Genomic DNA, 24,536 nt, shown 5'->3' with positions numbered 1-24,536 from the left:
CCAAGCAATAACCCTGGAGAGACCTGAAAGGGAGGAGCCGCGCAGCCCGGGTCCTAGACATCCTCCGACAACGGCACCCAGATGAGGGAGGAGGGATAGGGATGCTACGGGGGATGAAGGGACCCCAAAAATTCACAGGGGATGCCTGGAGAGCCTGTGGCTACTGTCCCCGTGGCTGTTCCCGTTATGCACCATGGAGAGAAGTGAGCGCTTCTCCATGGAGCCCGGGGACCTCCGGCACTCGTCTGGGGATAACATTTTCCAGATGCCACGGCTTGCCCAGAGGTCAGCAGGCATGTGGAAGGCAAAGAGGGACAGGGACGGTTTGGCAAGGCTGGGAAGCATCTCCGGGAAGCCCTGGGGTGGGTATCTTGGGGCACCGTGGCTGGCACCATGCAGAAAGCAGCACTTAAACTGGTCGTTGCCTGTCTGCTGTACTGGAAAAGAGCCTGTGGCTCCCACGTCTACCCCACCAGGGCTGGAAACCTCTTAATTGCCTCCGAGAGAGGCAGGAGCCCAGCTGCTGGGTGATGTGGGGACCCAGGCTTTCCTTCTTTCCCCGGGGGTTAAGGATTAACCCCACAAAACCAGGGGGTGGCTGTGGAAAGTAGCCCCCGAGCTGTCCCCAGGTGCAGCTGTGGCACGTTTGGTGTCTCAAGTCCGCGGGCCGGGATTGTGAATCTGGTGGTGCAAAGGGTTAAGCACTGGCCACAGACACCTAATCACCCAGGCCTCTTCCCACATCCAGCCTCCTCCTTTTTTTCTTCACCCCCTCCCCCGGGGCTTCAGGGGCTGATTTACAGCCCTTTTCCTGAGCCCTGCATCCCAATGATCCCATTGAAGAACCAAACCTGGGGTGCCCCACAACCCCCCCTCCCAGTTCAGAGGCTGTGTTTGTACAGCACCAAGCGCAAGGCACCCTGCGAGATGCAGCACTGCAGACTTCAAAGAGCGAAGAGCAGCATTTTCACATTTCTGATGCAAATTTAATATATATATTTTTAATTTATTTTTTGCTTGGACAGCACCCTTTTTGTCAATTTTCAGATGTGCGTACGCAAGCTGCCTGGTGATCAGCCCTCAAAGCCGTGCTGACGGCTTGCACCCACCCTTCCTGGGGCTGCTGGTGGTGAGGAGGGACCAGGGAGATGTGAGAGCTGTTCCCTCGCTGCTCAAACCTGCTGATGCAGCCCTGCAGCTGCGTTTAAACGCTTAGCAGCAAACGGGTGGCTCCACATTTCCTGCAACATCTCATCAAAACAAAACTGTGGCTCTAACCACGAACCAAACGATATCAGGGCACGGGCATGGACATGCGGTTTTGACCAGGAATTAGCAAGCCCAGGGCCCCTTCCTGGCAGGCAATTTGGATGCAGACACCCAGTTTTGATAGCCAAGAGCATTTAATTGCACGACGTGGCCAGACAAGGTCAGCTGGCCTCAAGACCAGGGACCAGGTCTGCAGAGGGTTAGTTTACCAGCGGAGGTGTTGCCACCAAGGCTGGACGTCTCTGTCGTCGCCATAACAGACCACACACAGCCCCTGCTCCCTCTTCTGTAAATGTTTATTTTTAATTTAGTTGTGTAATGGATTTTGAATGAGCTGCCATAAGACACCAGTGAAAGGCTGGAGCGAGGTCCCTCTGAAGTCGCCTTTTGGGTTATGAATGTTTTTGGCCTGAATTTCTCTCATTTAAGTTGTCTTCACCAAAAGGACGTGTGGTGGGAGCTGCTCCTCTCCTTCCACCAAAGCACTGTCCATGATGAGGCTCTAACTCCAACCGCCTGCACAAGCACCTGAAATTAGGTGTAATAACTCAAATCTGTAGAACACTAATGCTGTCTGTATGTATAGTTAAGTATTTTATTTTATTTTATTTTATTTTATTTTATTTTATTTTATTTTATTTTATTTTATTTTATTTTATTTTTATTATTTTGCTCAGATACAGAGAGCCCTCTGTTGCACTCGGAGCTGCAAAAGCAGCCAGCCTCCAGAGCTACGTCCTTCAGCATCCCTGGGCACAGCACTTTTTCTGGAGGACACTTGGACCCCTGGAAACATTTTGATACAGGCCTGGATCCTTTCTGGGATGTGGTTTTGCCAAGTCCAAGCTGGCAATTGGCTGCTGCAAGAACAATTCCCTGCAGGCTTTTTTGGGGAACCCGAATCTCCTGTGCTCACCATGGTCCCATAAGGTAGATGTGCCCTATAGCCAGCCAAATCTCACCTGGACCCTGTAAGCTTCTACTGTGTCACCAGCAGGCAGAAATGGCCATTCCTCTTCCATAACAGGAGCAGTTCAGGGCGGATAGGATTCGAACCATCTACTTCTTGCCCTGACTTTTAGGTTTGGGGTCGTTTTTCTTGTAGGCATCCTGCTAACAAAGCATGGAGGAGCTGGACATGCCAGCAGGGGAGCATGGCCATTTTGTAGGACCACATGCTGGGAGCATCGATGGTTGCTTCTTGGTTGGTCACCAAATAAATGCCTTTTCCCCAAGGCGAAGGACTCAACGTGCCAGCACTGGGATGGGGAGAGGAGGCTGTGGTGCTCCAACCACCCCCAACCCAGCAAGAAGTCTCCACTCCCCACATGGGTGCTTGTACCAGGGCAGCCCCCTGAGATGGCTGGAGGGCCATCTGGGTGCTCGTCAACCTGAAAATGTGACAGAGGCACCTACAGAGGGCAGCAGGTCTCCAGTTAATGCTGTCCCCTGGTCACTGCAGGGGAACCAATGCACACCACGAGAGCTTAACTGGGGACCTCCGCACAAAAGGGTCAGTCTAATTTGGGTTTCACCCCCAGATGTTTGCTGTTTGCCCCTTCCAACTGCATTTTACCACTGTCATGGAAGGGCTGGAGCCCGGCTGTTTTCTATCACTTAAAAAAAAAAAATAAATCGATGTGGAAACTGCAGCACTGGCTTTGTAAATGTATGCATTAAGTTCGCAAATTATTCTTCTCCTCGACTCCAAAAAAAGTCCCTAAGCCCTGAAGAGCTGAAAATCATTTGCAAAGAAAATCATAACCTTTCCCAAAGATTTGAAGTGGCTCATTTGTAATGGCTTTCCTTTGAGAATCTGCTAACCCCAGTTCACTGCAGCAACCCGGAGAAGCAAAAAGCATTTAAAATCTCAGGACCAAGATGCATTTTTTTTCCATCTTTCTATTTTACTGGGGGAAAGAAAAAGGGGTGGGGGGGTGGGGAGGGGATGGCGGATGTGCGTTCTACTTTCACCCCAACTAATTGTTGTAAATTAATTTCCAGAACTGTTAGGGAATAAAAAATTCCCCTTCCAGTCTTACCGGGATTCCCAGTAAGGCTACTTTGTAATATGCCCTCTGGGCATCTTCACTGGAAAATATGGGAGTGGAGGGATTTGGGGTGAACACAACCTCCCCACACTTCAATTCAAGCGTTCTGCGTCCACCCTAAATTTGTCACCAGGGCTTCCTGAGCCAAGGAAGGGAAAGGTGAAGAAAGCCTATCTCAGATACTGTTTTAGGGTGAGATGAATCACTCCTGATTAGATACCTTCCAGAATCACTCATGCCCATCTTGGGTTAAATGCTGAGCTTCAGACACTGTGGTGAGTCCTAGGCCTGCTGTCTTTGACGTGGAGATGTGAGGTATTTCCTGGTGTCCACATGTTCCTGCATGTATCTGTGATGTGTTTTGGTCACTAGCAGAGGTGCAGAGCTGTGTGTCCCACATATTTGGGACATCCACTGCCCAGCAGCCCCCCAAAACACTGCTGGACAGGAGGGATGTTGACCCAGCACCACCATGGGCCAGCTGGTGAGGGTCAGACACCCAAAGCGGTGAGGTTACAGGGTCTGATTTTAGGGGCACATATTTAAATATGACTACCACAGCACTCACAAACCAACACCAACACAGCAGTGGGCCTGAAGGCACCATCCTCAGGGCCTCATGGCCCTTAAGAAAGATCAGGGAGGCCCCATGTAGACAGGGCCCACATGGAGAAGGTAGGGGAGCTCCTTAGGATTCAGCCCTTTCCCAGTTCCTGCCCAAGGTAATTTCTCTGTGAAACAACAGCCACAGATGATGATGGGCTGCACGGAAAGGTGGTGTAGACAGCCTAATTCCCCAAGGATCTCCTCAACAGCCTCTGCAGGGACCAACGGGAGCTGCAAGATGTGTCATGGGGCACGGAGGTGTCCACCAAGGAGATGCGCAGCAGCATCCTCGTCTTTGGCACCCCCCATGTATGAGTCAGTGCCTGCAAGAACTGGGTGAAATTTCCTGGATTTGTAGCTGATGGCCAGATAGCACAGTTTCACTTCAACCTTTGGTGTCACAACAAACTGAATCCAGCCAATAGCTTCAGCTCAGGGCAAAAATGAAAGACAATTTTTTTTTTTTCAGCCCAGCGGTTTGATTTTTCTAGTTTCTGGACCAAACTGACCCATTTTGGAGGAACTAAAATAAAATGAAAAGGAGTGAAACGTTGCTTCTTGTTAGATTCTTATACTTTGTAGGGTTTTTTTTCCAGCTTCATTGCGGCTTTTCAATACTTAAAGGGGGCTTATAAAAAAGAGAGAGAACAACTTTTTGCTCAGGCAGATTATGATAGGAATGGCTTTAAACTAAAAGAGGGGAGGTTTATATTAGGAGGAAATTCTTCACTCGGAGGGCCCTGGCACAGATTTCCCAGAGAAGCTGTGGATGCCCCATCCCTGGAGGTGTTCAAGGCCAGGTTAGGTGAGGCCTTGGGCAACCTGATTTGGTGGGTGGCATCCCTGTCCATGGCAGGAGGTTGGATCTGGGTGATCTTTAAGGTCCCTTCCAACCTGGGTACTTCTGTGATTCTAGTGAATGAACCATACTTAGACAAACCCAGACTCTGGAGGCTGTCTCCAACCCCCAGATAGCCATCAGCAAGAGGATGTTATCTCGGCCAGTGATATTACCTGAAACTGCAGGACCGAGACCCAGGGTTTAACCTTCTCTTGCATAAATTTGTAATTCCCCAACACAGAAGGGGTTGATAAACAGCCCACTGAAGATCCTGCTCCAGGCAGGGTCCCTGCTGTCTGGGAAATGCTTGGGCTGCCTTGCCGTGACTCAGCAGAGGCTCTGTCCAAAATCCCACAGAATCACGAGGCGATGCACATCAGCTTCCTTGCCGCCAGGCAGGTTGGAAGGCCTGAAACCCCGCTGGTGAGGGTGGAAATGAGAACAATCACGTTTCACGGCATTAGGCAGCAGGCAGTGAAACACCCCAGCGTGGTGTGACCTGAGCAGATCCCTGCCCACCGCAGCTCCAGATCAGCACTGGATGGGCAAAAACTTTTTGCAATATAGCAAGCTGCTAACAGCAAAAAATACAGGGAAGGCAGATCGTACGAGATCTTACATAGAAGCGATAAAGAGATAACAGGATGTGCTGTCATCTGTCTCCTGCATCTCTTCTTCCATGCCCTAATGACATCAGCTGGCTGAGACGCAAACAGCTCTGAGGACAAACACGACCACTCTCTTTCAGATGAGATTGTAAGCAGAAGCAGAACCTCAAATGGAAAGTGAGTAAGATTACGGCACCGTAACCTAGATGATTACAAAAGGGGAAACTGCTCAGACTAGAACCTGACTGGAGATAAACTCTCCCAAAGGTTAAGCGCATGCAATAAATATCTCCATCCCTGCCATTGGCCCAGCGCACTCTTAGCTGTGAACGGGCCAATCTAGAAAACTCAGGACCCGTATTTCTCCTCCCCTTTGCAAACCAGCGTTTGTACCCTGAGGCTTCATGGGTGCCTTCACACCAGCCTGAAAGAGAGTGGTCCGGAGCATCAGCTGAAGAAGGACAGTGCTTTTTACAGCCTGCCGAGCCTTTGTGGATAACAGTTCTTCTAAGGTAGCCACTGTTCCAACGTCAGCACTAAAGGAGCCGTGTGGTTACACTACCAGCCCTTTAATTGCTATAAGTGTAACAAACTAGTTCGATTTGTCATTCAGCTGTTGTCGACAGGAAACCACTAACAGCAGTCAACTGACAACGCCATGAAGAATTAGGGTTTCTCTTTCTATGTGCTTTAAGGATTAAAACTTATCAAGGGGAGCTTATGTTCTTAAGTACGCACCCTGCAAGGGATTCTTTAACTCTGGTGGACAACTAGGATCGAGTGGGCTATGGTTTAATCCGAACAAAGGAATCACCAGGTAAGAGAAAACACTTTTTTTTTTTTTTCAAATTCAAAAACTTTACTTCATTCCTGCTGCTTTTTTTATCGCCTTCCTCTTCACTGAGTGAATGAACTTAGAGCACCCAAGATTGGGTCCATCTCTGGTTATTGTCTAGGCATCTGGTTATTGTCTAGCCATCAGTGGTGATTAATCCCTCAAAGATATTGAAGGGAATTGGCCGTGCTGCTGCCATGGATCAGGACAGGGTGCATTTCTTTCTTTCTTGCTGGCAGGGTGTATCTTCTGAAATCTGGGCACCCTCTGAAGTGGGACTGCTGCTCTAAGTGAGAAGCTGACCTGGCATGTTCTCTCTTGGGCACTGATCAAACTCCTTCTCTTCAAAAGAAACCAAAAACATAAAAGTGGATCAAAGCCCTCTAAACAGCAAAGGGAGGTGGAAGTTTGGATGTTCAGGCTCCAGGCGGTGGCTGCTGAATTGAACCGCTGGGTGCTGCGTACGGTGCAGAGAAGGGTTGAGCCTTTAATTTGCCTTCTGCCAAGAAGCACATTTGGGACTGCAGATCTTTGCTTTGTTTTGCCCCACAGATGGGTTGGATCATTTTGGAGATATTTTTCTCCTCGGAGATAATAATTCTGCTTTCACAAGCTCCTCCAGTTAAGCTGGGAAAACCAACAGAAGCCTAATGTGGACAAAGCTTCTGGCAAGCTGGAGAACCCCAAAAGGGGTTATAGGAAGGACAGGCTCAATGCTTCTCCCCCTGGTCACTTTCCATCCCCACAAAGGCAGAACTTACTCAAACCTCCATAACTTTCACTCTCAGTTATAATCTAGGCCAGGCTCAAATTTTTCCCTAGTGCCATGATTTGGAGCCTGGATCTTTCAGAAGCCACCTTGCTGGCTGTGTGATCTCTGGGGGGGAAGAGCAGTTGCAGTGTCATGGGGCGTTTTGCATCAGGGCATCGTGGCCAGTGATGCCTGTCAAGTCGATGCTTTTTGTGGCACTTTAGTTGCCTCCCTGGTGAAACGGGGGCTTTTGTTTCCTATCTCGTAAGGCTGCCGTGAAATTGAATTTATTACAGATCCCTGAAAATGTAGGGTCAGGACATTGTGCGTACATGGTCCACAGCGATATTGCTGACAGTGCTACACATGGCACTCACACGTGGTCCCAGATCTAGTGTGAGATGGAGAAGAGAAGCTGGCTAGAAATTAAAGAGAAAAAAGGACAGCTACAGGACAGTGAAGGCATCCTCATTAATATACTCCAGTAGTCATTATCTCAAGTTTTAAGTAACTTTTGAGGGCTGCTGAACTTGTTATCTTTTGACCACAGTTTGTATTTTCTCCTAGACCTCCTGCAGCACTATCATTATGCCGATGCACAAGAATCTGTTAAAAAATAAATAAAAATCAGCCTGTTCTTGTTTTGTTCTGCAAAAATAGAGCTATTGCTACACCTTGGGTGTTACAGGCAAAAAGCCGAATTTTCTGATGGAGGAGAAAAGACACAAGACATATTTAAGTGAAAATTCTGCGGTGTTACTATTACTTTTTTTTTTTTTTTTCTTTCTGTTTTTATAATGACTTTCCATATTCTCCTAATAGAACATGGGGTGCTGTTGTATGCATTCCTACCCTGGGCTCTAGTGCTCTCAGTTGAGGTGGGATGCTCTTCAGCCCCTGCTAAGTAAGCCCATGATATCTCAAGCTGAGCATTAAATAATAATAATAAAGGCATCCTACTTCTACAGAATTTGGGCCATACATCCAGTTCAGACAAGGAGATCAGCCCTCTTATTTTTGCTTTGTGATTTTCCTCTTGACTGACTTTTCAGCCTGTAATTCTCCTTGAAACCTTTATGGGCACATCAAAGTCCAAGCAGGTATTGAGGCTGCCTTCAAGTGCAGAGGGGACTTTTGGAAATGAGGCATTTTTCACCAGCGATACCCCGTTGTCATCTGGAAACATGTCCCTGTGGATTTCACAGGAGTGATGGCACCATGTTGGGCAGAGTAGGAGCTTTTGGGCATACTGTTACTTCATCATTATTTGTCTTCCTTCCTTACTATCAGTCTTTCCATTCTATGGTAAAAAGGGAGTTTCCTCGCTGCTTTTTCATGCTTGATGAGACTCAAGGAGGCAACCAAGCGTTGACTCCATGTGGGTGAGCTCCCCTGTAGTCAATCGTTTCCTGCAGACCCACGGGGTTCAATCATGGGCAACAATTTTGCAAGAGCCCCGGGGCTAAATCCTGCTGGAGCCATGGGCAACCCCAAAGTTTCCACTCACTGATTCATTTAATGTGCTGCAATTCAGCTTTCTCGTTAGATCCGTACCGCACTGCAAGCAGCAGAGATTAGAGGTAGCAGAGGGGATAAAATTGGATGCAATTCTCCCTTTTCAGAGGTCTTGGCAACAGATTACAGCCTCAGAGTCCCACTGCTTGTGGAAGAATTGGCTGCACCATCAGATGTCACCATGAAACTCAAAAGAAAGTACATCCCTATATGAAACAGGATATACAGGTCATGGTTTTGGTTTAAAAATAAATGTTAAAGTGCAACTTATAAACCAGGAACATAAACCAGGCCTCTAGCATTTCATATTCAACAAGCCCTGTGCTTCTCAGAGGTCTCTCTGTCTTCCACATCACTGCTAACGCCACTTGAACTCATTTCACTGTCCAGCCAAAAAAATTCCCCCTCTCCCCTCTAAAAAAAAAACCAACCCCCAAAGAGAGCAGCTCCTTGTGTTGAAATAAAAAATAGACTTATAATTATAATTGCTTCCAAGAAAATGTTGCAACTGAGCTGGAGAACAATGTTTCTGGGGTTTTACAGAGTAATTTTGCCTTTGTTAATGTCGGTCAGTTTTAACTCGGAAAACATTGCGGGTTTGCCTATTCAAGCTCCCAAACCCCATTTCAAAGGGCCTAAAGAAGAAGGACACAGCTGAGCAAAGGTGCGGACAGCGTGGTCAATGGGGAATTTTTGCAAGAAGTAGCGCTGCTTGATTTGCTGGTGCCCCTGCAAACAAAAAGGAGGGGATAAACTTTGTGTTCACCATCGGCAGGACAAGGAGTTGTAGGTCTTTCAGTAAGGAAATTCGTGCTGATCATTAAAAAGTGCCAGTCATTAAGAAGTCGTTTTAAGGCTATAGATCTTGAAGAGCTGGGGCAGACTGGGGAACAGTGGGAATTTCCATCAGCAAGCACCAGTTAGGTTGTCTCCCAGAAAAATGTAGGTCCACCAAGCAGATAGATGACCTTCTGAGGGTCAGCCCCACATTTCTGTGACTCTGTAAAACTTGCTTTTTTTCCAAAGTGAAATGTGCTCTTAAAAACCTCTCTGATGATTTCCTCCCCGACAAGCTTTTATTTACTTATGAAATAATTCGTTGAACTTGACTGGATCTCACAGATGACTTCTGCTCGTCTGGGAAGTGGGAAATCTGTTGCTGATCAAAAAGCAGCGTGCAGGACTCCTTGTGTCCTGCATGTCAGGCACGTAGGAGACAGAGCAGAAATAGAAAACACATGGGGTTTACAAATGAGTCCTTTGCTACCCAGTAAGAGGAGAAGAGTGAAAAATTATTAATTTGTCTGGGACATCTGGGTTGCCTTACCGATGGTTGAAACGCAACTCTGGGTGGAGGAAGCTGGGGTGAACAAACTCTTGGTGCCATTTGCATTATGGCCAAGAGGCAAATGAGGCAATTGACCCTGCATCCGAGTCACCGAGGTCCTCATTTACCACATTGCAAATATCTCCTCGTCCGCAGAAGGTCAAAGCCTCCTCTTTTCTCAGAGCTCTGTTCTTCCCCAGGCTAAGGTGGCAAGTGGTGAAGGACCATCAGATTACACCAGGTGGCCTCACAGGAGGGTGTCCCTCTTCTCAGTGTAGCCTGTGGTGGGAAAAAGGAAAATCCTGACAAAATGCCACGGGCAGAGGAACCGAGGTGTTGCAGGACTTAGCTGAGATCAGCTTGGTGCCTGCCCAAGATGCAAGCCACAATGGCATCCGTGTTTACGTGTTTAACTGCTCACAGTGAATGGCTTGGAAACGAGAAAATTAGGGGCAGAACATCTCAAAACGGGTGCGTGATTCTCGACAAATGGGCTTCGAATGCAGGTTAAGTGGTCTATGGAAAAATCACAGCGTCATCAGCAACATGCGATGGAAGGAATGAGAAACAAGGTCATACTAAGCAAATAGAAAAATTGATATAAAATCTTTACCTTGACTTTTATCACAGAGTTTTTTCCCAGTTGCCTCTTACGTATTCAGCCTTCAGCACTTGAGACTCACAGGAGGAAGACCACAGCTGTTTGAGACATTACTAGAGTAAGCTTGCGTCAGAAAATACTCTTTTTCCAGCATTTGATGAAAATACCAGCAAGGCAGGGCTTTAACTGCTGCAAGTAGCAAGAAGAGGCATGGTGTGGAGGAAGCTTGGCAGGGAGGATTGTGGAGGAGAGCACGTTCCTATCAGTAGAATACCACACAGTAAACCTCAAACAAAGCCACTGCTGCATTTTCTTCCCCATCCCTTGGGCTAACCCACCAGATTCAGCAATAAACACCAGTAGCTGAACAAGGGAGAGCCCTGCAAAGCCCTAGCTAGGAGTTTGGATGCAGCCACCTTATTTCAAGGGGGGAGAGATGGAGACCTGACACTATTTTACTCGCAGAGATGCTGCCTTGGAGCTCAGAAAGCCCCAGTGGTCAAAATGGAGGCTGGAGGGTTGGTTACCATGTGTCAGCATCCTCCTCCAGCAGCACTCCAGTGCTCTAAATTAGCTTTTAATCTGCCAGAGGAATGGCAGCTGGGAGGTTCAGATGGTAAATTAGGATGCTCATTGTTAATGGGAGGGGAAAAATCATGAGCAGGCCATGAGAGCAAGGTCTGGAGGGAATGAGCCACCCAGTTTGCACTGTAGGGGTGTAAGAAGCAGCCCCTGGGGCCAAGTGGAAAGTGGAGGTGCCTTCATCCCTCTGGGTGGCTTCAGATCGAAGCCAAAGTCCTTTCTGCAGTAGTCGCCTTAACGGGAACACTTTTATTGGGTTCAGTGTAAAGGGAGTGTAAATGTGGTGGGAGTGGGCTCTGCTGCAGAAGGAGGCTGTGCAGTGGGCCACTGGTGTGGGGATATGGCCAGGTGGCCAATCCATTGGGTTTTGGGTCATCCAGAGGGAGCTGGCAGCATTTTTTGGACCCTCTCCACGTCCAGAGGTGTGGTTGCTCCTAGAGATCTTTCTTTGGGCGTTTTCCCCATGGGCTGGACTTTTGGGCTCGGTGCACAGCTTACGGGGGATTTGTAGCAGGTAGCAGAGATGAGCCAGCTGTGGGATTGCACCCTGCAAAGCTCCTGGAGAACATCTGGAGACCGACACGTGGCAGCGAGGTGGGACCACTGCCAGCCAGCCCCTGCTGGAGCAGGGTTGATGACAGCTTGCACCTCCGGGCAGGGGAAGCTGGGGGCAGGTGGAGCCCATCTGGAGTGACCCGGGAGCTGCGTACGAGACTTCCTCTCTTTTCAGTGCCCTTTTTTCTCCTGCTTTTGCGGTGACTTCCCTCTGGCTTCTTTTAAAGGACACCCGTGGGCTGGTGCTTCATGATTTCTGAGCAGACTGATTGCAGGAGGGCATTCACTGCCTGGGCTTCTCCGCTCTGGGTCTGGTCTCATGGCTGGGAGATTCCCAGTCTGGAGGCAAAAGAGGAGGCACAGGGATGAAGGGCTAGGTCCTAAAAACCTCCCTGGGATGCAGTAGGTAGATTGCACATTATCTAACCTGTTTAAATAAACTCCTCACTTCTGAGCTGCTCTAACTGCTGCCCTCCCTGGAAGGGTCTGTGCAGCAGCCTGGCTGCAGCTGCTGGGTTTCCCCACTGTCAGAACCGGGAACGTGTCTCAAATCAGAAGCAGGTTTCTGTCTGGAGCTGCCGTGCTGGCGCCCTGTTTCCCAAGATGACTCGGCAGCCTTATTTCTAAGCCTTTGCTGCACCTCGTGGTGGCTCCTCCTTCCTACCTCTGCGGTGGATGGCAAGCAGCTTTCTAAAAAAGCAACTTCCCTTTTTTGTAGGAATAGGAAGTGAAGCTCACTTAGCAGAGAGCACTCAGGTATTTCAGATGCACTCTCTGCCGGAGGATGAAGCCCTGCCCTACAGCTCAAAGCGCTCCAGCTAACCCTAAATCTGCCCTCTCCCTCCCCAGCCCCAACCTGACCTCCTCCAGCTCTGTCCTCCCTCCCCGGCCCTTAGCTGGAGGAGAGCGGAGACAGCAAAATGCAAGCTGGGGAGGAAGAGGTTTAACAAATCTGCAAGGGCTTCCTCATTTCTGTATGTCCTTGGTATGCAAAGAGCAGGCCTGATTCTGCAGCACACCTGCCGGAGGGGCAGAGGGGTGGGTGTCTGTCCTGGTTGTCCTCAGGGAGCCCCCAGGATGGCCCTGGGCTCTGCCAGCTGTAGGATAAGAGGCATGGCATGACCCCAAGGCCAACAAGGCACTTGCAGAGTCCTACTTAGGGCCCAGATTGTTGTCCCACAGACTCACAGCCCTCCACAGGGCTTTCTCCCTCTGCCAGGAGCCTTGGCGATGCCCACGAGCATCGGCACCCGCATTGCGGGGCACCTTCCCTGCTCACACAGCATCGTGTCTTCAGCCACCCTGGTTTGAAAGCTATTAAACATCCTCTGCCTTGACCTGGGCTTCAAGCAGCCCCACGAAGCCTTTTCTTTGTAAACAACACCACCAGCACGTGGGCGGCCTCTGGGCCGTGCGCCGCACTCGGCGGATGTCTCCTTGCCTTCATCTGTCCCAGCGAGCGCAGCCGAGGCACGGACTGAAAGCCTCAGGGGTGCTGAGACCCAGTGTCCCTTCCCTCCCTGCTGCAGAAACCACCTCGTGGTATTACCCACAGAGGTTTTGGGGGGGTCCTTGCGACGGCTGGAGGACAATAAATGGCGACCCAGCAGGTCTGCTCCACAAAATGCATGGAAAATGCTCCCTACGGGAAGCCTCGGGAGTGTGTAGAAACAAATCTTGCTTCTGATACATCATTTACCTCCTAAGGCAGACACGTTTTAGTCTCCCTACTGAACATGCTGAGGCAGAATGAGAAAGTAACTTCCTCAGAGTCTCCCTGTCCAGGTCTTCGTTCATCAGAGCACACCGCATCCTTGGTGACATGACTCAGTAGGTTCGTAGGGGGTCAGGGCTCTCTGGAACAAAACACATTTCATCTGAAAAGACCTTTATTAGTATTTTTCTTCTCATCACAACAAGAAAAGATCGCTGCAAAGCCAGTTTGTTCAGCCGTTTCTCCGAATTTGGTGGTTTGCCTAGTGGAAACAACCCATCCACAGCCATCGCAGCTGATTTTAATGACAGCTGCTAATAGCCTGTGGGTTTTGCTGGGTTTTGTGTCTGGGTTCTCTCTGGGTTTCTCGCCTCTCTCAGTGCTGTTTTCATTGGCCAGGTTGTCTGGGAAGTGCAGCTTGCCCCCCCCCCCTCCCCGATGGATCATGCCGATATTCAAAATAGAGCAAGGAATCCTTGGGGGGAAGCGAGGAGCCGGTTCTGACACAGAGGCGCGATTAAAAAAAGAAAGCCCATTAAAAACCATCTACAAAACCAGGCTGCTCTGGCATCCTGGGGGGGCGTAAGACTCGAAACCACCGGTCCCATGGATGGTGTGGACGTGGTGTGAGCCGGGGGTCTCTCACAGAGAAGTTCTGCCACCGCTCCCAGCCCCATGGAGCATCTGCCATGGGTCGGACCCGTGCTTCGTCCCTCCTTGGATCGCGCCTCCAGGAGCGGCTGCGTGGCAAGCAGGCAAGTAGGGGTCACCCCACCCCTGTGCGCATCCCCCTGAGTGTGGGGAGAAGCCCAGCAGGCTTTTCTCTACCTCCTTCCTCTTCCCCATCCCCTCCTCATGTGGTGCCCCCTGCTCTGCTTCCCTCCCCTGAGATCTGTGGGGTAAAGAGAAGATGGGAGCAGTCCCGAGAGGCTGATGAGACCGAGCCCCAGGGGATGGTTTGTAGGGATGCTGATCCCTTGGTTTGCTGCAAAAAGAGAGGAGAAATGCGTGCCAGATGTGCATGCCCTGTTTTTTCCATCCTCCCTTGCCCACCTGAGGGGGAAAAGAGCGAGGTGTGTGCATGGGGAAGGCTGGTTGGAGCTGGGTGCTGCCGGGGTGTGTAGGGGAAGGGCTCTGTGCCCAGCAGCCAGCTCCAACACGGCTTTCCAAGCAGCTCAGGTGGGGAGCTGGAGATGTGCCCCCTTCCCTCTGTCCCTTTGCCTTATCTGAGGGTGGCAGGAGGGTGCTGAGACCTGACCCAGGGGGCTGATGGATCCTGCAAAGCCCTCTTGCTAGGAAAAGGCAGCTTCCCTTTCTGCAGGGAACTAATCTCAATTATTCCCCTTGTCCCCAGGGGAATAACCCCCAGGAAGGGCCTTTCCAGGGGCAGGAACGTGGCTGACCAAACGTGGAGGTGTGGAGGGACACCCCATCCACCTGCCCATGTCCCCACGGCTGTGAGGGCCAGGCCGACATGATGTGGCTACAAAACTCTTTAAAACAGAGCATTTCAGAATTTGGCCAAGCGAGCACAGCCTGTGCCCACTCCCACAGGGCTCAGAGCTCACCTAGGGGTGGTTTGTGGAGTGGATCTCCCTTTCCTGTGCTCCATCTTGCCCATAGCTCATTAACAAGTTTGGGGCACAGCTTGTGGAGCAGCACCTTCGGAGGAGCTGGGGCAGGAATTCTGTCCTCCTGACCCAGCAGCCTGCTCCCACACCCCCGGGACCCCCAGCCCTGGCTCCGTGTCCTGGCCCTCAGCCTCTCGCAGCTCTGCCAAGCATCTGCCAAGCTCCAGCGGGGCGCGATGCTCAATGTAAGCAGCAATTTTTCCTCCAGACAGATGTTTTGATTAGCAGATGACCACTTTGGCAGCCTGCAGCTGCGTTCTACTTCTACCAAGAGCAAGAAGCTTTTATTATCTTTTTTTTTTTTTTTTTTTTTTTTTCTTCCCTGTCAAGAAACTTTTTTTTTTGCATCTGCTTAAGCTCAGGAGCCTGGAAATCAGCGCAGTCACACACCACCCCCAGCCTCGCTCAGCCTTCTCCCACAGGGTCTCGGCTTCTCAGACAGACCCCAAATAGCCAGGTTTTCTGCTGGGTTTATTTGCTTAGGATTCACCTGCTGCAGCTGGAAAGCACGGCAGACCTAAATTGTGGTGGAAACAACAAGCTGGCTAGGCGTTGATTGCAGCAAGAAGAGATCCCCAAATCAGCCACTGGGCTTATTGAAACAGGGCCAAATGCAAGCAGAAATTCAGCCTGTTATCTTTATCCAACAAGGACCACGATCTGGATGGGGTTTGAGCATTGCCAATAGGAAATTTTTACCTGCTCCAGGGAACCTGCTTTGGCAGGGAAGTTGGACCCCGTCATCTCTTAAGGTCCCTTCCAACCCCTACAGCTCTGTGAAATTCCCAGTTTTTCAGCAATTTTGTTAGGATGAAACACATAAGACAGCCACCTGCTTCACCTCCCAGCAAAAGCAATGATGCCTCTGGCTCCATGGTGGGGGTGTTCAAGGAAAGGTTGGACGTGGTGCTCAGGGACGTGGTTTAGTGGGTGACACTGGTGGAAGGGGGATGGTTGGACCAGATGATCTTGGAGGGCTTCTCCATTCCTAATAATTCCGTGATTCTCTCCAGCTCTTCACAGGGACTTCATTGCTCTAATTCCTCCATGCACAGCCTGGTCACTTCTTGTGAGCAGCAGTTTTGGGCCATAAGGGTCACCGTGCTGTCAGCAGGAGACCAGCACTGTGTGCATTGCAGGAGGTCTTCATGCCCTCCTTCTTGCAGGAAGGGTTGTCCAAGGGGACTTTACCTGCTGTGCCCTTCTAGAGGACAGTGGCCTCACTCTCCACCTTCTGCCTGAGACAGATCTTCTGCAGGGCTGTTGCTGTTTATAGCACAGCACATTTCTTGTTCATTTCTGCCTTCTAACCACCTCCTAGCAACGAAGCCGCTAATCATTCACAGACTTAAAAATGAAATTAAAAAGAACTCGGCCAAAACCCAGCAAAACTGGAAAACAGAAGAAAATGCTTAGGTAGGGATGTCTTCTTCACTGCTGATCTAATCAAGTTCTTCAGTAATTCTCTGGTTCTGTCTTGCAACACAACCCAAGGGTGCCTGGCTTGGAAATGTAATGAAATATTTTGTTGAGGGAGAAGAAAGCTTCTGGAGAATTTAATGCATCTGGGATGTGCCTAGACCTGGGGGAAATCTTTCAACTGGACTTTTTTTTGCTCCTCACTGATGTAAAATTGCAAATCTGGCATTATTAGGTTATTGTATCCAAAGTGAATTGATTTCAGTAATTCTTTCGGGTAAGGGGAAGACACACATGAAAAAGCTTCAGCATTTAAAACATAACGGTCTGCATTTTCAGAATATGGTGGGGTTTTTTTGTTTGGTTGGTTTTGTTTTGTTTTGTTTTTAATGCTATTTCTATTAAAATGCTTTTTCTTAAGAAAGATATTCGTAAGTTTTAAAATGAGGAGAAATATCTAATATTGGTCAACTATGAAAACCCTGCTGGATCCACCCTAGCATTTGAATGGAAAAGGGGTGATTTTGTGCTTCCTCTGGTCTTGGGGGTTTTTGGAGCTGCCCTCACAGCGAAACACTATTGGCTTACTCAAGCCTTAAGCTCTTTTTCCATGGCACACTTTCATGGGGGTGAGGCAAATGAAGAGCCGCGACTTCTGCTTTTCTGCTAGGTTCTGCCTCGTTTTTCCCCCACGCCCACCCATGCGATCCCAAGGCCGTTCATGTGTGTCATCCACATCCCTGGTGCAGAAGGCATTACAGCCTTCACATCAGCAGCAATTTGGAGCTCTCTTGCTTGGGCAGTGAAAAGCAGCCAACCGCAGTCGACGGCATGCCCGTGATGCAGGGTTGCTTACCGTAAAGAGGAGATGGGGAAATAAGCTCATGCTTGCAGCGCCTGGCTTAGCACAGGTACCTCCATCCTGCTCTCTGATTTGCTACAACATAAAGCCTAAGTGCGTCCAGCAGCACCAATCTGACACCATCCTCTTTGCTTTAGCTCCCCCGAGCACTCAAAATGGGACAAGCATTGACACAAGGCCGCCCACCAAATGCTGTGGTCAGCAAAGACTCGTGTCCTGGGTCTCGTGGGGGTTGCAGGCACAGCTTGGTGGTTTGCTCCTCTGGTGCAACTTCTCCAACCCCTTTCAGAGATGGGTGAACGATAAAACTTACATCCTTCTCCAAATATCAGTAGAAATATTGCTTGCGCAGGGCCATGTGGTGGGATCTTCAGAAGACTCCTCCGTTGGACCATTGCTGCAGGAACATCTGTGCTTGCATCCATCTCATCCAGCTCTCACTAACGAAAATATCACCTCTGAAGACAACCGAAATTGCCTTTGGTTCTCCAGGGCACACAGAAGTTTTTGGAGGTCCTATACAAGTAACCCCTGTGTCTGTGACCTGCGTGTGTGCCCCACACATGTTTGGAGCTGTACGTTACGCAGAGCTCACCGTCCTCATTTCTGCTGACTTTCTCAGCCAAAAATCTTTAGACTCTCTCAGAAAAACTTCTGCAGAAATTATTTTTACCCAAAACTTACTGGCATCCAAACCAGACTCTTTTTTGCTAAAACTTTTCAAACATCCGGAAATTTTTGCATTGCCTCAGCTGTCTTTGTTCCATTACGATTTCTAGTTGCCTTCAAAATATACATTATTAAAATATATTTTCTTGATTTTGAACTTGAGTAAACTTGAGAAAATGAGTCTAAAAAGGAATGAACACATGGAGAACATTTTGGTTAAATATTATTGATGTGATGAACAAAACCACATTTTTCTTATCTATACTCACAGATTATATTCGAAAGAAGGGTTTCCCCGCTTTCAGTCATTAAAAATAAACATTTTTAGATGGGCAAAGTAGTAAATTGATGAAAGGATATTTTTATGCTTTTCTGAGTTACTGTTTTCTTACCGGCGCTCTTTTCCACTGTGAGGAAAAAATAGACTGTGAGACCTATCGGTTACTTTTCTCAAATCTATTTTTGTGATTCTGATTTAAAAACCAATAATCTAAAGCAGAAACACTGTGAACAATGCGCATTCATCTCAGCCATCTTTTTAAAAAAAAAAAAATAATAATATTTTTTTTAAAAAAGAAAACATTGCCAGCAGTGGGTTGGTAGCTTACCAGAAGCGTGCTGCACCATTCAGCATTTGTCTGCAGCATTATTTTAGGGTTTTGTCTAAGACCTGCTGGCATGAAGGACGGTTGCACTGGCTGCTGAAGGCGTGGAGAGCATGAATGCTGGATTTCATAGGGATCATAAATACCTAGAGCAGTGCTAAAGCCTGTGTGCTGTGGAGATGAAGGCGTGGGTGGGAGCAGGTGACCTTTGCAGGAGAGTTCTTGCTGGTTCCATTTCCCGCCTGAGCTGGGACATGTTGTTTGCTTCGCTTTGTTGCCTTGCACTGACATGTCCGGAGTCGCTTTGCACTTGCATATGTGGAGAAAGCTCGGTTTATGTGAACACGCAGAGAGGTGTTTGCAGAGAAGTGTTTCCAGTCTTAGTGTGGTGGGACACCAAGGTGTCCCTGGTGCTCCCTTGGACACAGATACATCGTGTGGAGATCTGGAGGTCCCTGCTTCCCTCTAACCCTGCCAGAGGAGCTGGGATGGCCATAAGCCCGTTCAACACCTGGTTGGACCTGCTGTAGTTGATGTTTCTCCTTGCCCTCACATGCCAAGGATGATAGAGTCATCCTTGAGAGTGACTCAAGACCCCAAAATGTGCAGTCACCATTCTGCAGACGGTCCATCAATTCTCTTATAAAATAATCGGGTCAACATGACCGGCATTTGAAGCCTATTGCAGACTTATGCTATATCTCACATCCCCTAAGTCCATAGAAAAGATGCCAATTGCCATGTCTGCATTTCCCATTCGGGACCAGAGTATCCCAAGGACCCTGAGATGCTCCGGAGAAATAGTAACAAGGACCACAGATCCATGTCCAACAGAATCTTGGACCACATGAATCACAGAAGGTCCTGAGTTGAAATGAACCCCCAAGGACCATTGTGTCCAGCTCCTGGCTCCACACAGCAGCACCCAAAACCAGACCCTGTGTCTGAGAGTGTTGTCCAAATGCTTCTTTAAGTCCAGCAGCTCAGTGCTGTGACCACTGCCCTGGGGAGCCTGTCCCAGTGCCCGACCACCTCTGGGTGCAGAACCTTTCCCTCACACCCATCCTTGACTTGAAACAATCCTTTGCAGTTCCCTAGGTGAAAAGGGAACTTGAGCCACCCTAATTTATTATCCTGCTAAAAAACACCATTCAGAATCAGAAATGCTGTGTGCAGAAATGCACACAGACATCTTCCAGCGGTTTGCAAAGTGGAAGGGAAGGAAAAGCTCACTTCACAACACATGAGCCATTGCATGACAACCAGATCTAAGCAGAGCAAGATCTGGTTACAACCAGGAGGAGAGGCTGCTGAAGTTATGTGTCTCGCTGCAGGAAATGCTGTGGCTGACTCAGTGGGCCAAACCTCCCCTCCAACCGCACCGAGTCCGTGCCCACAGCGATGCTGAGGCCTATGTACAGGTGGATGGGCCATCTGAAAACTCAGGTCTGAGAAAAAATGAGAGAAGGATGGATGCTGAAAAGCTTTTCATTGGAGAAAAGTTTGTATATGGGGTTATCCTGAAACATTTTAATAAATCCTTCCATTTTGCTGACTTCAGCCTAGGCAGAAGAGAGGAGGCAGTTTGAAAAAATGACACCTTAAAATATTGGGATGTCTCTGTTAGAAACTTAGATTTTGAAATAAGAAACATGCTTGAAAGTAAAAATAATAATAATAATAATAATAATAATAAATGGATTATTTTTTTTCCTACAAATCTGCTTTCCAGAAGTCTTTTTGAACAAATCTGTTGGATTCTGACTACCATGACGTTTGGGGGAATTGACTATCCACATTATTCCCAGGACCTCCAGTCCTCCATATTCATTGCAGACCATGAGGTGTTTTAGAAAGAACGGGAGCCAAATTGTCTTTGATCAGACAAAAGTATTTACAATTTGGGATTTTTTTTTTAACATTTAGCCCATATCTTTCTATGCCTTTTGTTCAAAGCTGAGGCTGGGGCAGATTTTGGTGCTGGATGGTGTAGATACCTTACATATCCATGGCAATAGCTTTTCAGTAATGCTGGCTTCAGCTGCTCCCTACATTTTCAGGGGGCTGAGAAGGCTGAGGTTGTTGTGGTTTGGCTATTTTGGCTACCCAGACTCACTATTATGCTTGGATTATTCACCAGACCTGAAATTATATTTTAGGGCTGCAAATTAAACCAGCCCTCAAGAATGAGTATAGAAACCCTAGTGTGGACCAGAGGGTAGTCTATGGAAAGGGTTTGATTCATTTTTGTCTAGTGTTCCTTAAGGTGCCAGGGATATGTTTTTTCCAACCTACCTGTACCTGGAAAACATAATCCAGGAGGTACAGGAGGCCCACACTAAACAGCATGGCTATGGCTTGGTCTTGGTCTGGGGACTATGTGGCACTCAACAGGCACTGGTACACCTGAACAGCTCAGCACAGTGATATCCGCCAGGATCTCCAGCATCGCCTTCTGCAGAGCATTCATGGAGCATCACCTGGCTGTGGAGCAAGTCAGTTGGGGGTCTGTGTGTTGGAGAGGAGACTCAGCTAGAAAAGTCATTTGTGCCTTTTTGTGTTTTATCTGAAACTCATCTGCAAAGTGTGAAGGACCAGGCTTGTGTGGGAACAGAAATTACAGGGTTTACAAGATCTGGGCTAGTAGGAGGTCTCTAGATGGGATGTTATTAGACTCACCCTTCCACTGTCCCATTTTGCTCTACATTTTCATCTTCTCCACTTTGTTCTTCATGGATTAGATGATTGTTTTCTCCCTTGCTGTCCGCATCTTTCCGCAAGAACAATTTAATTATAAAATAATTATTGGTCTTTCTTGCAGGATGGGCTTGCTTGGGAGCAAAAACCAGCTGACGTCCAACGAGAAATGCACTTCTGGAAGCAATTCAAAACACAAGAGTAAACCTCCTCCTGCCCCACCCAAGGTAAGTTTGCAGTTTTGTGACCTTTTGGGGGCCTCAAGGATGCCATTTTCTTTCCGGACATCTGTTATAGCCACAAATTAGATTTCTGCGTGGGTTTGTGACAATGGTGCTCTGAAAAGCTGTGTGGTGGTTATTATTATTATTATTTGCTTGGGCTGGTGTGGTGGTTTTACCCAGCTGGGCAGCTGACCTCCACCACAACCGCTCTCTCATTCTACCTCCTCAAAGCAAAAAGGGGAGAAAACATGATGAAAAGGGTTGAGATAAGGATGGGGAGATCACTTAGCAATTATCATGACGGGCAAAACAGACACAGCATAGGGAGATTAATGTAATTTATTGTCTATTACTAACAGTCTAGGGCACTGAGAAACTGAAAGCAAACTAAAAACACCTTCCCTCTAAAACTACATTCTTCTCCCTCCTCCCCCCGAGCGGCGCAGGGGAATGGGGGAACGGGGACTGAGGTCCATCCCCCAGTCCCAAACTGCCCCAGCACAGGTCCCCCATGGGCGGCAGCACCCCCAGACCCCCTGCTCCTGTGTGGGCTCCTCTTCACGGGCTGCAGCTCCGGCCCGAGGCCTGCTCTTGCGGGGGTTCTCCATGGGCCGCAGCCTCCTCCAGGCCACATCCACCTGCTCCACCGGGGGCTCCTCCACCCATGGGGGGGCTGCAGCGTGGAGATCTGCTCCATGTGGAACCCATGGGTGCAGGGGGACAGCCTGCTCCACCAGGGACCTCTCCACGGGCCTTCATCAGCCCTGTGTGCCACTGTGATCCTCCAAGCTGGCCCCATATCTCAGACAGGGCTGCTGCCTTCAGCACTCTGCAAACCAGGCTCGTCTTGCTGATCTGCAAATGGCACGAAGATGGGTCAGATTCACGCTAAGATTCAAAGTTGCAAACCACAATGGAAACTTTACCATCAGGGCGGACAACAGGCTCAAAAAGAGGGTCTACAGCTAATCTGTGAGAATCAGAAATGCTGAGCACCTGCTGCTCCCTTTGGATTCATACAGCCTGTGCGTGCACGGACACAGGCATTTAGGGGATCTCAAATAATAAACTCTGTATATAAACATGGGAAAAGAGATAATCTAGATGCTTGTTGCTGTACAGAGGGCATGAAAATATTTTCTCTTTCCCTGTCCTTGTCAGCACTGCAGCCAGCACAAGAGAAACTCTATCTGCAATGGGCATGTGAAAGCCTGAAAACCATCTCAGGTCTTGAGCTCTGAGAAAGGGAGGGTGAGGGGGGAGGATGTCTATCATTGATTTTGATGACAGATGGTGGGGTTTTTTTACTCCTTTGGTTTCAGTTCTGAGTTCTCCCATCATGATGAAGTTCAGTTTTCATGACAGAAAATGTCACTTTGACCAAGAGGATGTTCTTTTCCTAAATTCCCTTCTTCCCAGTTCACTGGAGGGAAGCTGCTATCAGTGCAAATGCAGGATCATCAATCACCTTCTGACACTCGTTTTTTTGCCACGAGCACTAAGCTCCCACATGTCAGGGAAAGTCCATATTTCTTTCAGTTAAATTATAAAGGGCAGTGGCTGAGCAGCTCTCCCTCCCTACAGTGCTGCTAAGTGGGATCCAAAGGGTAAGGCGGACAGGAAGCACTAAATATTTTTTAATTCAGTGTGTGTAGTTCACCCCTTTTGCACACATATAAATATCCCTGGCAGTGGTCTCAGACCCACTTCAATCATTAGGCACTGTACCTGGGACTGATCACAAGTCTAAAGATGGGTAAAGGCCAACAGAGCCCACCGGGGCATTTCCATACTTCTAAAGTCCCAGCCTCCAAAGCAAGGTGGTTGCACCCCAGCTGCTGATTAGGAGTGGTCTCTGGCCAAACTAACCCTAAATCATTCCAAGGGGCTGGGCCAAAAAGAAACTAGGGACCAGGTCAACGTTTCAAATGTGGGGTACCTTGCTGCTGATTAATTTTCTAGTTGAATCACTGCCTCTTTTTATGAACGTGTCCCTGAGGAAAGGGTGTTCTGCGAGCCATAGGGCAACCACGGCAAAGAACGCCCCAGCTTTTCTGCTTTGAATAATATTGCGACTGTTGTTTCTCAATGGGGCCATTCAGATCTCATCCCCCATTGATCCTAGAGCTGAAATCAGAGTTAGACAGACCAGGCTCAAAATGAGTGGGTAGCAGATTTACGTTTTTATTCAGAGGGGAGCCAAGGTTTATTCAAGCCGACAGTGAAGCCAGCTATGAACACATCACAGCAAAATGTGCTAAAACAATCACGACATACAGGGAGCCAGATGCAGGGCCTGTTGACTGACTGCAGTGGGCTCTGGATCAGACTCCCACTCATCTGTGAAGCTGAGAGCAGGCCTTCCTGCAAACACAGCAAAGCTAACAAACTTCTTTTTCTGTTTCCATCAAAGGGCAGACAATTTATCAACATCCCTCATCTAAACCAAGCCTCTGTACAAGGTAAGATGCTGAGCTCAATTACAGCTTCTTTCGTCTTCCCGTGGGGTTTTGCAAGGTGGTGGTCCCCCAACAGCAGGTCTTGAGAATGAGCTGTCATGTCACAGGCGTGCGGTTTCTGTATTTTCAGCATCGCCAGGCAGGGAGTTTATCAGTACGTTTCGGAACATTCAGTTAAATCACTAAATATTTGTCGCTGCCAGTTTCCCCTACTCATCAAAGAAATTAAGAGAAATACACTCCTTTGCTGGCTGAGCAAAGCAAGATCTGAGGCATCAGCTGCATGAGATTTCTCTGTCTGCTGCCCCGTCTGCAGCATGGGAACTTGTGGATGCGATATCCAGCCAGCTGAATATTTCAGAGGAAATAGCAGGCATCAGAGAGCCTAGGTAGACTACAAAGAGAACGAGAAGAAAGAAAAGTATAAAATAAGGATGCTTGGAGCCCCTGCCTGGAGACCGGTTATTGACTTCAACCACCTCTGCAATTATCTGCAAATCACAGATGGCGTTTGGTAGATGATTGCCTTTTAGCAGGAAGCCCTTTGCTACCTCTGCCTGGCCTCTGACAGCAGTTGTAGCTATTTGTGTCAAAGAAGTTTTGCAGATTAAAGATAGAGAGAGGATCAGAGAGGGCAAAAAATAGAGGAAGCTTGGAAGAAAGCAGTAGGCAACACACAAATGTTTCTCGTGTGGGTGAAAGAGTAGGAGAAAGG

The 24,536-nt window shown here is 48.5% G+C and overlaps 1 protein-coding gene across 3 annotated transcripts in view; it reads left to right on the top strand.

Moving 5' to 3' along the window:
* The first annotated feature begins 5,618 nt into the window (after positions 1-5,618).
* BLK (BLK proto-oncogene, Src family tyrosine kinase) overlaps positions 5,619-24,536 on the top strand; it is a 39,677-nt gene continuing 20,759 nt past the window's right edge. For 2 of the 3 annotated variants that reach the window (XM_084513285.1, XM_084513286.1), the window contains exons 1-3: positions 5,619-6,192; positions 21,263-21,365; positions 23,776-23,824. In XM_084513285.1, the coding sequence (XP_084369411.1) occupies positions 21,264-21,365; positions 23,776-23,824 (151 nt within the window). In that variant the 5' untranslated portion in view covers positions 5,619-6,192; position 21,263. Of the gene's footprint in view, positions 6,193-13,882; positions 14,011-21,262; positions 21,366-23,775; positions 23,825-24,536 lie in introns of those variants that run through there. The other variant, XM_084513287.1, reaches the window with a different exon arrangement.

This window comes from Aythya ferina (genome assembly GCF_964211825.1).
Source record: "Aythya ferina genome assembly, chromosome: 3".
NCBI lineage: Eukaryota > Metazoa > Chordata > Aves > Anseriformes > Anatidae > Aythya > Aythya ferina.
This window is presented reverse-complemented; position numbering and strand designations above follow the sequence as displayed.